Source organism: Malus sylvestris, chromosome 6, assembly GCF_916048215.2.
Source record: "Malus sylvestris chromosome 6, drMalSylv7.2, whole genome shotgun sequence".
NCBI lineage: Eukaryota > Viridiplantae > Streptophyta > Magnoliopsida > Rosales > Rosaceae > Malus > Malus sylvestris.
Genome location: NC_062265.1, coordinates 17,996,551 through 18,012,774, shown reverse-complemented (window position 1 = coordinate 18,012,774; position 16,224 = coordinate 17,996,551). Strand labels below are relative to the sequence as shown.

The following is a 16,224-nucleotide window of genomic DNA, read 5'->3' as shown; positions in this document are numbered from 1 at the left end:
AGTGGCCAAATGAACTCCCCGGATATCTATGAGTATATCGCACCATCAAAAGACGAGCAACCGGTGATACTCTTTTCTCTTTGGCATTTGGTTCGGAAGCGATCATTTCTCCCAACACCATCATGTCAAACATCAGTACTCTACTGCCAAGCATTGAGCATAACAATAAGGACATGGACATAAGTTTAGATCTGGCAGAGTAGAAGCGCGAGCAGACCATCATTTGCATCGCAGCCTACCACCAGCAGCTCATTTCCAACTACAATAAAAGGGCCAAGATCTGGCAGTTTCAACCCGGAGATCTAGTCATAAGAAAAGCCTTCATCACTGCCCACAGAGAAGGCTTCAATAAGATGGATCCCATCTGGGAAGGTTCGTACTAGATCAGCAGAGTAGGCGGCAAAGGTAGTTACACCCTTGCCACCATGAACGATAAAGAGATCGAGAATCAATGGAATACCTACAACTTGAGGAAGTACCATGTGTGACCTCCTACCATATCAAGACCTGAAAACTCAAGTAGCTCAATGGGCACCACCTCACAAGCTAAGGACTATCCAATTGTTATGTAGTATTTCACAGCTAAGTTATTCGTTCATTTCACTTGTTTTTCAATGAGGAATTCAGAAGTAATTTACAACTTGGCTCGACTTCATGTCTACAACAACTTATCTCTCATGCACTTCAAAAGAAGATTGCACCCTTCTTAGGGACTCACCACAGGGATTGCGCCCCCTGAGGGACCAATCATACTCTCCAATGTGAGAGGGTAAACTAATTCCCTGACACCCACATAGGTCTGCTATCCAAAGCAAGAGGATAAACTCTACACTTTGAATATTCAAACGTGGATAAGCTAGGCTGCCATAGTATAACTAGATGCATAATGGCTTGTGCAATGATTCCTAGAAGTAGCCATGATGGTCTTTTTCAAGGCTTAGCTAACTGAAGGATTATGGGTCTCTTGGCCTAATCCGTAGGGAACCGGGCCCTAGAGACGGAGGGGGCACATTATGCAGTATGCCCTACAGATGGTTGTCCTGGAAACCTAAAGCTATTACCGAGTGCACTAAGGTAGCCTATGATTTTCAGAAGACTACTTACGGCTTGCCTTTCTAGCAGTAAAGTCAGGCTATACTTATATAACTGCACATTATTGTGAAAGGTTAAACAAGCTAGCATGCATATACGAAACTTTATCCACTGCCGACATGCTATGTAGTCGACAAGCTTCACCATTGCCAAGTGTGGAACAACCTATACCAAATCCTAAAGTGTTGTGGTACTTGCTACGAAATCTACTGAATTGGAGAAAGCCAAGGTTAACAGCCTAAGGGTTACGCGAACTTGTCTACTTCTATAAGTAAGGCATCCGGCTGCCAACCCTATGGCTAACAACTTTGCAAAGTTCTAAACCAACACCTATAACTGCGTAGGCTACGCAGGCCTGTTTGATTATAGAAAATAGCACGCCCACCACTGGCCTATAAAGTTTAAAGGTTAGGGCATGAACGGAAGAAGCAAAGATGGAGAAAAGCGAAGGAAACAAGTTTATTAAATTTTCTAGCAAAATTGATAAACAACTAGCAAAGACCGAAGGAGTTTAAGAAAAAGTAACAAGGAAAACAAAGAAAATCCTAAAGGCTACCTAGAAGACTACTCTTCAGTAACCTGGACATCCCACGACTACTCGGTCGCCACATTTTCAGCAGCCGCGATGCCTTCAGTAGCGTCACCATTCGACACTTCACTCCCAGCTGCCCTAGCCTGGGCACCAACCTCTCCAACTACTTCACCAATAGAAGACTCAAAAGTAAATATGAGCAAGTCTTCAGAAGAAATAGAGAATGCCTCGAAGTCTTTACCAGAAAACTCAAAGTCGGATGGCCACCCAAAGAGATGATCTACATAACCTAACTTGTAAAAGTCGGCTTGATTATGAGTAAGCAAAGCCTCGTACCTAGCTTTCTCACCCTTCAACTGTTCATTCTCCTTGAGCAGACAAGCACAAACCCGCTGCAACTCTTCCATTTTTTTTCTTTCTTCAAATTGTCATTAATCTTCAAGGCACCTTGAAGTTACAACACTTGAGGCTCAAGCCTAGCAACAACCTTCTTGAAGTGGATCACTTGGTTGTAGGCAGTGATCAGTTCTTTATCTTTTGCATAAGCAGTGGAGCGGAATTCAAAGATGGCACGCTCAAGATATTGAATCTGAGGTATGTAACACTCAATCTCCTTCTTTGCACTTTCATACTTGGATCGCATCAAGCCTAGTCTTCAAATCCATGATCTCTTGGCGGGCGGTCTCAAGCTATAGAGAAATAAGGGTAGAGATATTAGACCCCTTCAAAGCAGCAAGCTCATATTCCAATTTCTTGACTTTTTCGGCCGATGAGTAAGCTTCAGTTGCCACAATTCTTGCCACCTCCTTGGTAGCCTTGGTATCCTCTTGATCAAGAAGCATAAACTCGGCTGCCAAAATCGTCACTTTTTGCATCATGGCCAGCATATCAGTCATTCTATACCCAGTCGTATGCTTTGCAAAGGAACTTAGGCCAATAACCCCTTTGACGCCATCAACAAACTTGGCACATACATCCATGTCCTCAAGCAAATCTGGTTTCAAAAGCACACAAATCTCAGCAAATTCCCTAGAAACAAACTTGGTGAATTTCTCACGACTGCCTGCACGAGCAGTCTCATTCTTCTCAGCAGATGAGTCGGTCTTGGTAGTAGAGGGAACGGGTTTTGGCCCCACTTTAGCAGGCAGGGGCACTTTATCACTCTTCATAATAGCAAGCATCTCTAAATGTGAACCGGACTTAGCCCCAGACGAACGCCTTGGCATAAACTTCGGCATCAGAGGCATGGAGGAACTTCTATGTTGGGCAATCCTATTAGCAATCGAACTAGTAGCCTTTGGAACGGTAAACGCCACCAGCACATATCTAGCAGCCTCATCTTTCTCGTTCTTGGAGGAAGTCAAGTTAATCACAAGCTTGGGAGCAGCTGGTGAACCCTCGTGAGCAGTAGAATGAATCTTCGGCTTCTTCTCATTAGGCATCTCTTAAGCAGCCGGTGAACCTCCGCGAGCAGCAAAGGAAAGCTTCGACTTCTTCTCGGCAGACATTTCTTGGGCAGGAGGGGAATACCTCTTTTTCCCATCTTTATAGCAGGCTCTACCATAGTGATAGGGCAAGCCAACGCCTCAGCCTTGATTCGTTTTATCTTCTCTCTAGGGGCAACCCACATTTTTCCCTAAGAAGAGGACTAAGCAGCCAACACTATTCACGGTACTCAGAGGGGATACTTAGAGCAACATGCACTTTTTTCATGTCTGGAGAAGTCTTAGGAGTTGAGCCAAACTCTGAATCTATAAAAGCAGCGGGAGACAATAAAAAAATTAAAGAGTAGCTTAGCACGAATACAAAGTAGCTGGAAAATTAAGCAGCTCACTTACCAATTATGAAAATCGTTGGAACATGCAGCTCGGAGGAAGAATTAGACTCCCATTATCCACTTATCTCCAAAGTCTCCTTGGCCCAGTCATGATCTCCCTTGCTCGAGTTATCAAAAAGCCTATGGTGAGATCGCAGCTGCCCAACTCCCTCAACGTGACCTATGTCAAAGAAGTACCAAAATTCGTTGACGATCAAATCTAAGTCAAAGAATTGGCTTAGATTATGGAATCCCACCATCACACGGACCGCATTCGGAGAACATTAAGCGGGGGCACATCTTATGGAGCAGAGTGCTTCTTGGAAAGGTAAACCCTAACACAAAGTAGTAGGGGTGGAACTTGATGGCTCTTCGAACCCTGTCACATGGTTCATGACTGTTACCATCCTTAACCCACTTCACACGCAATCTCGACAAAATGGCATGCCAATAAGCTTCGAGGAAATCTCTAAACAAGTTGTTGGAACTAATCTTGAAGTAGACATACTTCAAGTGAGTAGCCTTGTGGTTCGAAGAAGACATACTCGAAGGAATTCTACAAAGATGCAAGGAAGATTCATTAAGATAGATGCTTAAAAAAAAAAAAAAAAAAAAAAGAGGAAGAGATGGCTCCACAGAGGCAGGCCACACGACCCAAAAAAAAAGTGCTCAACAGGCTTCTCGGCCCAAAAGAGGCTCCCGGCCTCCCTTTTTCTTTTCTCCCTTAGGCACGGGCCCAAGCCCAGCCTTTAAAAAAAAAAAAGAAGTTGAAAGCCTAAACCGTAGGAGCCCATCGTCTTCGCCAGGTCCTACGCCAAGTCAAAACCACTAGGCCACCCACGGCAGCCCTAGTGCCATGACTTCACCAAGATTTTTTCAAGTCACCTTGACCCCTGTCGTGCCAATTTCAAGGCTAGAAGCTCCCAAGAAAATTGAGAAGACAAGAAAAATTAATTTTTTCTTACCTTGGAGCGGCGTGAAGACGAAGCAAGCAACGAAAGACGATCATTTGCACGAGCAAGATGCAGAAGATTGCTAGAGGAGGGGGAACAAATATCCTCTAAGATCTCTCTCTTGTAGGGTAGAATAAATTGCTCTCCAAAGTTGATTTAATAATCCACTTAAGGTGGACTTAAATAGGCTTTGAGAGAAATTTATTTCCCTTTCCTAGAATGATCTAATTTCTTATTAAAGAGGGAATCTACATCAAAATAGAAAGCAGTCCAAAGTTTCCTAAAAGCAAGAAAATCTCTACACATGTTGCCTTTTTCTGGAGCAGCCCAACAGGTGTGGGGGCATTTGTGGAGCCAAAAATAATTACAATGTGACATGTGGATCTTTGGATTAAAAGGACAAGAATACCCTTGAGGCACATCGGGATTCCTACGTGCGAGCAGCAGACAATCATCCCTCAACCAAGTCAAAAGTGCCCAAAATAGGTAACAATTCAAAACCTATTTCATCCATCCTCATCAAATCCTTTCCACAAGGTAACTCCAAAATCTTTCCCTTTTTATTATACTAATTAACTAATTGATTAGGTAATTATTCTATTAATTGGATAATTAATTAGTTAATTATTCAATTATGCCCAATTAAACACAAATCAAGAACCTAGTCCACAAAGAGAGCCAAATGGCCGGTCCTCTCTCACCCAAGAAGGCCGGCCACACCCCTATAAAAGCCCTATCATATAAATGCCCTCTCAGTCTCTCCAAAACCCAATTCCAATTTTCTTGCTAAATTCTCAAAATTCTCCAAACACTTTTCCCTCAAAATTCTAACTTTAGCATCAGAGGTTCTTCGCCCAAAGCCCCCCCCAAAATTCATCGTGGGCGCTTGAGGTTCTTGGCCTTGACCTAAGGTGTTGTTTAGTTTGTAGGTGCAATTTTGGCCAAGATCAAGGAAGAAGAAATTTGCATCCACACACCTTGTTTTGATGTGAAAATTTGGTAATAAGAATGGACAAGTGGCCCAATAAAACAATTGGATTGGGTTTTTCTTGCTTGAGTATGCATGGAGCTTTCACATCTGGTAGCATAAGTGTTTTCTTTGGTTTAAGTTTTAAGTCATCTTCAAATGTTACCGTCAACATATCACTCGACCACTTCCACCCATTGATGGATGGCAAGAGCAAGGGCTTGAAAGATGTCTTTCGACCCCAAAAATCACCTCCAATGAGCCAAATTAAAGAGGGTAAGTGGTGGACCATATGATGCCTGCCCAAAGCCTGAACAAGTAAAGCCTAACCTTTTGCTAGTGGACAAGGTTGATTTCAGCAAGATGTCAACCACGTTTCCCTTTTTATTATGTCTGGTGCATGTGATACACTTGCATCTTGGGCGAGTGGGCCGACGACTTCTGATGTCGCAGGCCTCGCTGCTGCAACTCTAAAAGAAAGCGCAATGGTTGCCTAACGTGGCACAATGAGTGTCGTTAATAGTCTGGACTGTTGGAATTCCAACTAAAAAAAATTGGAAAAGTTATTGTTATGCCATGTGCCACATTCTGGAGCGTCAATAAGAAAAATCAAATGGTCAGGATTAATCTAATCATTAAATATAGAAACAAAAAGAAAAGTGGGTTTTAATGCATGACACTTTTAGGCCTATATAGTGGTGCAGGCTAGGAAGAAAACCATGAAAACCCAAAGAAGTTCAAGATGCCCAAGGCCTAAGGGGCTTAGAAAAGAATGATCCCGAGCACTAAAGCCGACTGCTTATAACCTCACTCCGACCAGGATACGTAAAGAACTTTCTCACTGCCAGGGGCACGTGGGCAGGTTGACAGCTGTATGCCATAAGTCTCTAGGGAAGCTCTCCCAGAGGACAACCAAGCCGCATGGTGAATCGTAGACTATGACAAAGATTCAAGATGGAAAGTAAAGGTGCTCGGAGCGGCTCTCAGAGAGACAAGATGGGATAACCGAGGTTGAGCGGGGCACTTGATTCACACCATTCTGAAAAAGCATGCCTTCTCAACTGAATGCTTGTCACTTCACCGCTGAATGTTTGGTTGATAGGCAAAAAGATGTTAGTATGCTAGTCTACATAGGTGGTGCATTAAATGCCAAGTTGGGAAGGTCCAAGGTTGGGGGTGCTCATTGAGGGCCTATATAAAGGGGCGAGAGCCTTCTATATAGGGGCAGGATGATTGGAGAGAGTTCATGTATTACCCGAGTGCTATTTTTAGCCTTGCAATCAATAGAATCCGAGCAACACAGTATACATAGCCTTGCTTTAAAGGGTGAACCACTTAAATCTTTGTGTCCATTTCATTTTAGCCATACCCGAAGCCCACCAAGGTTCTTATATTTTAATTTGTTAACCTGCAAATTTTGAGCGTAAACAATGAGAAAAAAGAAAAAAAAAAGGAAAAAGGGGGAAATCATTTAAATTTTTTCTTTAAATATCCAACCATCTTCTTCATTTGCCTTTTATTTTTAATTAATTATATTTATTGTAATGCTTTGCTTTGCTTGATATTTGAAATTAAATTGTCAGAGTAAGAAAATGAGTTTTATTTTCAAATAACATACTTACAAGTTCACATTTAACCAAATTTACAAAGAATAAAAAATATACTTGTGAATAATAATTGCCCTTGTATTTGCCTTCGCCCTTGCCCTTGACCAATGAGCAGAGTTGCATAAAGGCAATCACTTTTCAGAGAGCAATTCCAAAGCCCTTGGTCTTGCCTTGCGCTTATCCTCCTCCAATAGGTGAAATTGCTCATATATATTTATAATTACTAGTTGAGTCATTTGACACTTCATCATTTTTCACTTTATACGATGTCATGATGTCACTATGTTGGAATAGTCAGTTCAATTCTTGTATTGAATGTTTATTTCTAGTTGTATTACCTCACGCTCTCACATCATTCTATTTAAGATTATTCTTAATTTTACAAAATGTAAATGAAGTGATTAAGAACATTAACTCTTGTATCTAAAAATTCAATATTTAATTTCACTCTCATATATTGTTGTTTGTTTTCTCCCAAAATAGAAGGGTCATTTCTTTGTTTTTTCAAAACATCTTTACTTTATAAGCGGTAAACTTGACGGACATTGTTGGCCTATATTCCTGATTAGTTTTTCAGGCTAGTGATAATCTAACATGTACAATAATATCTCCATACTGTCGTTTTACCATGTAACATAGTTTTCATAGTTTTCATGATCACATAATCAGCATATTGCAAGTTGCTGCGTGATCTTACGTACATATTCCACAACGTAGGGTTAAAATAAGAGGAAAACTAATGAAAAGGGCTTCAAATATTTGACTTTTAACCAAAAACCACCTACTAACTTTATTTAATGATAAGGATAAGAGAATAAAAAAATACATAACAAAAGTTTGGTGCTTCAACCTCCTTTCTTCGAAGCTTACCTTCTCCGCACCAACTCCTTCACCGCTAGCATCCCCACCCTCCCCGAACTTCGCCTCTGATTCCCGGCCAGCAACCGCCATGACGATGAGCTTGGCAACAAGGAACAAGAGGATCAGAGCCATCGACGCCGTCCACTGCCCTTGTTAGCCTTCCTTCTCTCTTTCTTCACCTTTGAGTTTCTGCTCTTCTTTTTCTCCACCAACCTCTCCTCATAAGCCTTAAGGATTTCATGGATCAGCTGCTGTTCGGCGAAGCATACCACTGTGCCAAAAAACTCGTGTAGCTCCTAAAGCAGTTGCACTGGAACGTAGGAGGGTGGTCCACCCAAAACTATTTCAAACCCAGATTTGATCCAAGATGCTAGAGACAGTACTAGCAACTGATTACAACAAAACCAAGCTAATTTTACCTCCTCTTTTCAAGGGTTGTAACTTGATTCCATTAGAGCAACTCTCACCGAGAACCCCTGCTTGGATTATCCTACTTCCTATTACAGAATTTAACATGCAATGGTACCATAGTTATACCCAGCTTGCGCAGGTCTTGTATTTTGGTGGTTTGGGGTCTCAATTAAATTGGAATTTGTGGTGATGGTGCTTGGAGTTCTTTTTTGGCTATGGTGGTTTAGAGAAAAGGCAGAGAGTTCGAAAAGAGAGAGAGAGAGAGAGAGTTTTGGAGTGTTCATAGGGGAAAAGGAAAAAAAGAAAGAAAAGGGGAAGAAAATAGAGTGGACCAGGTTACAAACACAACACAGTGGTGCAATATCGTTAAGTTTCATAAACAGTGTAGTAAGTTTCATAAACAGTGTCATAAGTTTTCATAAACAGTGCAGTAAGTTTTATAAACAGTGTAAAAGTTTCATAAACAGTGTAAGGACATGAGTCTGCGTGTCAGATTTTTTTTAAATTTTTTTTAATATTAAAATTATGTCATTTTCATTAAAATTTAAGTTTTTTTGTCATTTTCATTAAAATCTAAGCATTTTTAATTAAATTTTTGGCTCAAAAGGGAGTTGGCCCAAAAGGAGGAGAGAAGCCCGGAGCCCAGCCGAATCCCAGAAGGTAGAAAAGGCCTTTCCCGACGAGGTGCAGATCATTTGCACCACTTGCTCATCTGCCTAGAGACCAAGTGGTATAGACCAGCCAGCTAATCAGCCCAAAAGTACTTTACAGTGGCAGTACAAGTAAATAGTTGATGAGTCATTACCCTTCAAGCTGCATTCGGGCAAGATTATTGCTACAGGAGGCCAAACCGAAGTGTCTATAAAAGAAGAAAGAGAAATCAGAGATAAGGACACTCAATCAAACAAACAAATACAAGCACAAACTCTGCTCAAAGCCATATTTGCCTTCAAACGAAGCTGTAGTTAGCCCAAGCCTTCATCCCTTTCGGGATAAACCCTCACCAAAAGCCTTTGTAATAGCTCTGCTACCTTGTCCTAAGCTTGCTGTAGTATCGATTTCTTTCTGTAAACTCAATTCCCTACCTCATTTTCTAAAGCTCTCAAACCCCTTGATAAACCACAAAGATAGGAAGTTGCAAGTGAAGGAAATTTTGTGAAAAACATGTTCATTTGAGCAACATCTATGACATGCAATTAACATTTAAATGTGGAATCATGCTTGTATGCACTAAAAAACAAAACATTACCCATGAAATTCAAAGCCTAGTAGAAAGGTGAACCAAGACTCAACTTAAGCACAAAATGAGTTGAGATTTTATACCTTTGTTGATTCCTCTTTGCATAAGCAAAGGCTAATCACCCAAGGAGAGGGTCTTCATTCCTTGCTTCTTAGTTCCATCGATTTCTTGGAGGAGGATGGTAGAAAGGATTCTCCAAGTTCCCAAAATTGAGAACCTCTAATTTTTCCACACCAAGGAGGGGCATGAAGAAGAGATGAGTGACCTTGGAGGATGAGAGATTGCTAGCTAATCTCCTCCAAGGGGGCCGGCCTCTTAGAGAGAAAGGGAGAGACATGTTTTCTCCAATTTTCTCCAAAAGAAACCCTAATGAAGAAAAGGCTATAAAGTCATATTTATACCTACCTTCATTGGAGTGGCAAACTTGTAATAAGTCCAAAACCCACTCCTTTATCAATATGGCCGGCCATAGGGTGTTATTGGGCTGTTTGGGCCTTTGTGAATATTTAGTCATTAAGTTGTCATACAACTTAAGTCAATGGGCTTGACGTTCGAAGCCCATTGGGCCTTGAGTTTAAGGAATATTTTGTGAAAACATGTTCATTTGAATAACATCTATAGCATGCTAATAACAATTAAAAGGCGGAATCATGCTTGCATGCATTCGAAAACAAAACATTAACCAAGAAATTCAAAGCCTAGTAGATTGGTGAACCATTAATCAACTCAAAACAAAGTGAGTTGAGATTTATACCTTTGTAGATTCCTCTTTGCATAAGCAAAGGCTAATCACCCAAAGAGAGGGCCTTCATTCCTTGCATCTAAAACCTATGGATTTGGATGGAAGAATAGGTTTCTCCAAGTTCCCAAAATTGAGAACCTCTAAGTCTCTTCACCAAGGAAAGATTGGAGAAGAAATGAGTGACCTTGGAGTAGTGGGATTGCAAGATGCACCCCCCAAGGTGGCCGGCCTCTTTAGAGAGAAATGGAGAGACATGTTCTCTCCAATTTTCTCCAAAACAAACCCCTAATGAATTTTGGCTATAAAGTCATATTTATACCTTTATTCATTTGAGTGGCAAACTTGTAAATAAGTCCAAGTTCACTACCCTAAACATCATGGCCGGCCTTGGGGTATTTTTGGGTTGTTTGGGCCTTTGTGAATCATTATTCATTAAGTTGTCATACAACTTAAGTTAATGGGCTTGACGTTCGAAGCCCATTGGGCCTTAAGGTCCAAAACTATCCCGAGGTCTTTAACAAACTTATTCGTTTGATTAATTAACATATTAATTAATCCTTGCCATAAATAAATGATTAAACCATTTAATCATTCTTACTCATCTCCATTGTTTCTTCAATCTCCTCCTTACACGGTGTGCGATCCATTAGGTTCCTTTTAGCGAGGCAGTGGGCGATTAAAACCATTTTACATTGATTGTGAATTGAAACTTACTTTCAATTCTCCCTTTAGTGATTACACACATTTAGGGCTTTCACAAACCATGAGTGACACCTTGCAGCATATCATGGTTACCCAAGCTAATAAGAAGAAGTAGAGAAAACCTATTCAGTTTGGGATTACAAATGCAATACGGTCTTTCTCTAATACAATACTCTTGACCACATTGTTTGGTTTGATAGTTTATTTATTCATGTCTACTATCCAATGTGATTCGTGTGCTTATATGATTACCTTGAATGTGATTTGGAACGTTTTCCTAAATCTCATTCATACTTTGGCCAAAGATTCTTAATCATATCATAGAGTATTCTCTCTCAAACAGTTTGAAGGTTAGAGATCCCTTGTTGCGCATTCACTTGCCTCCATGACTAAGTGGCTTAACCCCAACGATGCCGTGGACACTCCAATGGAATGACGTTTGACATAATCAAAGATCAAGGACTTAACCACAAGACAACTGTGATGCCTCAGGTCAAAGGACTACTTTGCATTATCCCAACCATGAGTTCTCATGTGACATGAGTATGAGAACTCTTCGTTGATCGCGTTCAGTGAACTCATTCTCTACTGAGCACCTACGTACTTGTCTTGATGTCACACACACCAATGACTCGAGACTAGTCACTCTCCCTGAGAGAAGACATAGCACGTACCGATCTTGACGGACTGTCAATGCCCAATTGGCAATCCTATGATCAGGAACATTTAGGATGTGTCTACGAAAGAATGGTCTTATGAATCTAACTTCATTAGATTACATTCTCCCAATCACATATTCCTTGGACTTTATCGTTTAAGCATATAACATTTATATGAGACGGCTCAAACAATAATCTTTGCCTTTTATAGTTAAACTAGATTAGTTTAACATGTAAAATGTCCGTAAAGTATCATCATATGATTGGCTTTAGGGCACATTTCCAACAATCTCCCACTTGTACTAGAGCCAATCAGCTTGGTCATCAGTGATGATACCTCTTCTGTAGTCATTTCATAAATGGCTGAGTAGTAGGCCTAGGCAATGGATATCTATATGTTATCCATAGAAGCAACCTTGAGAATAACGACGTCACCATTATACATGATTCTCAATCATGTGGTTCAGTCTCTCATTTGAGTTCGGACCTTGATGAGACCTTGATTCCCTGGCTTGAGCTATCGCCCCATTAGTGTTATACACTTTCTGGTTGGAACCGAATAGAGAGTTCATAAATGAACTTTCCCATCCAAACAACATTGTTGTAAGCTTCTTTATGGCAATATATATTTTGCATTCATAATGGAACACACTAAAGTCATTACTTTAATGTTTCCATCCAAATATCTCTTTAGTCATAATAAAGAGATATCCGTTTATCTCTTCATTCATAATGAAGAAACATCCAATGATGGATTAGATTCATAATCTAATACATTTACGCTTCCTTTACGTTACTCTAATTCTTCCTCATTCTTTGAGGAATCTATCCTTTAGTATTTCTTAAATACTTAAGGACTCACTTGACAGTTGCCATGGTTCTTATCCTGGGCTTGCACTGATATCGTCTTGTACCTTTCCAGGTACAACTCATATCAATGTTTTTCATATAATATGAAATACATAAATCACCTTTCTGCGTATGCATAAAGGATTCTATTTACGCATTATTTCTTTGGGAGTCAAAAGGGCACGTTCCCTTTGAGAAGGGCAACTTGCTAGTCACACTAGAGTCATCCTTCTAATTGAAGTTTATCATCATATGAGAAACTTCCTAGCAACTTTTGTCTATTATTAGGGATTGATATAATCAAATTATATCTTGAAATCTATCAATATAGATTTCCAGCCCATGTATATAGACTATGTCTCCCATATACATTCTATCGTTATAGAATGCTTAAAGTCATAACTTTAACGAAGAAATATTCTTTTCACTTCCAAAATTAATATATCATATATATATTCATACATATCACATATATATTTATATATATATATATATATATATATACAAATTTAGGAATATGATTAACTCCCACTAATCTTTTGTAAACCTAGTAAACAAAAGATTCATTTACATCTTTATGAGAAAGCAAACGATTTGACCTTTCTCTCATAAGACGCTTATAGCTCCCACTAGCTTGCTAAGATCCATGATGGATGGATCTCTACAACTTACATGTCTTGTGATTCATATTTTTAGACATATATTATCAAGACTATCTTAATAATGGTTTCGGAAACCTATATTATGTCCAAACATTGAATCACCATTTAATTGTAGCTAGCAATCTTCGAATTAATTGAAACTAAGACTACGTCAAAAATGGTTCCTTCAAAGTCAACCATTCTCTTTGATTGTAGTCACCTTAAGCTACCAATTAGCTTGTGAAGGTTTCATTATTTCGGGTCAAATGGTACTTTACCATTCCCATGAGTATATATCGTATATGCACTCAATGTAGTCATAAGGATTTTCATTCTTATTTCTTTCGAATTAAGAGGTGCAACTCTATGACATAGTCATAAAGTTCAAACCATTCAACTGAGACGGTTTATAAATCCTTCTCGACTACCTTGGAGCTTTTGGTATAGGAACTAGGTTGTTATATTTGTTGATTATTATCTTGTCTCTCAAAGAACCATTCTTTGAGTTCTATCCCTCGTTCATTTGCTCTTAGGCAAATCACATTGTAGGATTACAATGAACTACCCAACAAAACAACATTTGTTAGTTGGTTTATAGAAGCGATATCCAAAAGTTAATTTAAGGATATCCTACAAGATTGTTATCAAACAAATATTGCTTATTAGCACACAACCCCAAATCTTAACATGTTTTAAGATTTGTTTTTCTTTCCAACTACATCTTATGGAGTCATGAAAATATTGGAAGATCTTCTAATTTACAATCATATTGTTTTAGAAGTATATATCCTATATATATGGGTAATAGATAATATCTAACGAACTAAATCTTATTCGAGTTCGTTCTTCTCCTAATGGAGAAATCCATTATCTTTTGATGCTATTTTCCTTGATATCTTTCAAGGAAACTCATCTAAAGTGTTACCTTTCCTTGGATCAAATCTAAGGAGGTAAATACTTTAGATGTCTTACTCATCAACTTACATTTCTTGAATTCTTTGAAACATTTTGCAAAGTATTCGGACTTGTGTTTATTCAAAATAAACTATAGTCCAACCGAGAGTGATCTTCGGTGAATGTCATCCAACATGAGCAGTATTATGTTGTGAACAAGTGCCACTAACATCTAAGTGAATTAACCTCAACAACTTTGTGATTCTTTCTTCTTTCCAAAAGAATAAAGATTCGAACATTTCACCTCCATACAATTTTAATAAGAAGGTATTGGATCCGGATCTAACGATCCAAAGCATCCATCTTTGACCAACTCGTAATTTATGTTTTAGAGGTATCACAACTTTAGTTGGGATTAGTCACTACCTTGCAACCTTTTTGGGTTTTAAGCATCATTTTATTCTAAACAGTTAATACCACCATATTATCTCTACTATAGAGACAATCAATTAGATTACTATAATCCAATCATTGATTAATAAAGAACAATGTTTTGTCAAATAAAACATTTATCAATTTCACATAGTGACGGAATTTAGTTCCTTAAAATTGGAATATAAAGACAATTTATGTTTTTTCCAATTTCTTTGGTAGTTCATATGAGGAAGTAAGTATCATCTGCTTTCGCAGAGATCTATATTTGATTCACGTTCCGAATGTGAAGCACCTTTTCTTTCTCTCATATATCTTCTACTTCTTATTAGTCACACTTTTACAACGATTATAAAACACAGTTACTAATACGGAATCAAGCATTCAAGTAGAAGAACCAACTGTGTTGAACTATTCAAGAACAATTTACAACACCTTCGAAAGGCATGTTCTTGACACTTGCAAGACATTTCTTGCAAATACCCCTTCCAATGTCCATCCTTTCATAAAGAAAGTTTGTTCCCTTGGAGTTAATTCTTATCTTCTTCATTTGACTTTCACCTTTGACTGCATTAGTCATGGTCCCTAAACTCCCACTATCTCTTTTGAAACTTATTTCAATTGTGTTGTACACATCAAACATTTTGGAGAGCATGTGGTTATTGTTCACTACATAGTTTACAATAAACTTAGTGAACCATTAGTGTAGGGAAACAAAGGTGAAGTCCTTGCCTAGTTTCCGTCTCGCTAAGTGGTTTATCACTTCAACACTCAATGATTCAAAATCATCATAAGTCCATGTTAATGGACTATTTTTGTCAACCAACCATTATGTTCTAAACATAATTACAAACCTTCAAGAGTTGTACAAGGCAACTCTCATTTCTTCATACAACAATTTGTAAGTGAAGAATCATGGCACATAAAGTGTCCATGCCTTTGTGCTTTCTTCTCAAGTTCTTTGTTCATTTAACAAAGAAACAAGCACTAGTGTTTGCATTGACTAAGGGTTGTTCAAAGCAACTATTATTTCTTCATACAACAATTTGTAAGTGAAGAACTAATAACACTAAAAGTGTCCTTGTCATTATGCTAATCTTCGTAAGTTCCTTTGTTCATTTAACAAAGGATTAAGCATTGGTTGTTTGTGTTGTCCTCTTCATGATAGACTTTTCTAACATGTTCTTCCAATGATACATTATCATTAGGAAGATTGTGAGGATGAGACTACTTAGATACATATGCAATCTTTATAAGACATTCTTTGGGATTGTGGTACTAAGTCCGGAAACTAAAACATTCGGTTTTATTTGTCAAGTGTTGGATAGCGTTTGCAAATATATTGGTAAACAAATACATAACGAATATAAATTGATTGATTTTAAGCCATTTGATCCGGGTCTTTAAATCAAATAGCACCACCCACTATTTTTGGCAAATTCCATATCCCTCAAAGGAATTCGAGAGTTTTGGATGAAACTCCTAGTAGGTTATGGGAGGCTCACTATTACCAAGCCCACCTCACGATGATACGATGTTTGGCTAGCAACAATAATAATGAGAGAGTACGCTTACTCATTTGCAACTAATGCAAGTACCCATCTTATTTGGCCTCTAGAGAATGTAACCTCACAATGATATGATGTTGGCTCCATTGCACTTAGTTAAGTCATTCCCACCATGCTTAGTGCGTGAAGGGGTTCAAGAATAGCCTCACGATGATACGATGTCGGCCATCCTCGTTGCCTACACTCACCTCATCATATGTGTATGGATTCCTCCTGAGTATAAGCATGCACTTTGTACTCCCCCATGATAGGGTGAAG

General features: G+C 38.9%; 1 protein-coding gene across 1 annotated transcript; it reads right to left on the bottom strand.

Annotated features, from left to right (window-relative positions):
- Positions 1 to 2,313: 2,313 nt before the first annotated feature.
- On the bottom strand, positions 2,314 to 3,066 carry LOC126625485 (uncharacterized). The gene has a single exon (XM_050294568.1). It carries the CDS (start codon positions 3,064 to 3,066, stop codon positions 2,314 to 2,316), a length of 753 nt encoding a protein of 250 aa, XP_050150525.1.
- Positions 3,067 to 16,224: the final 13,158 nt, after the last annotated feature.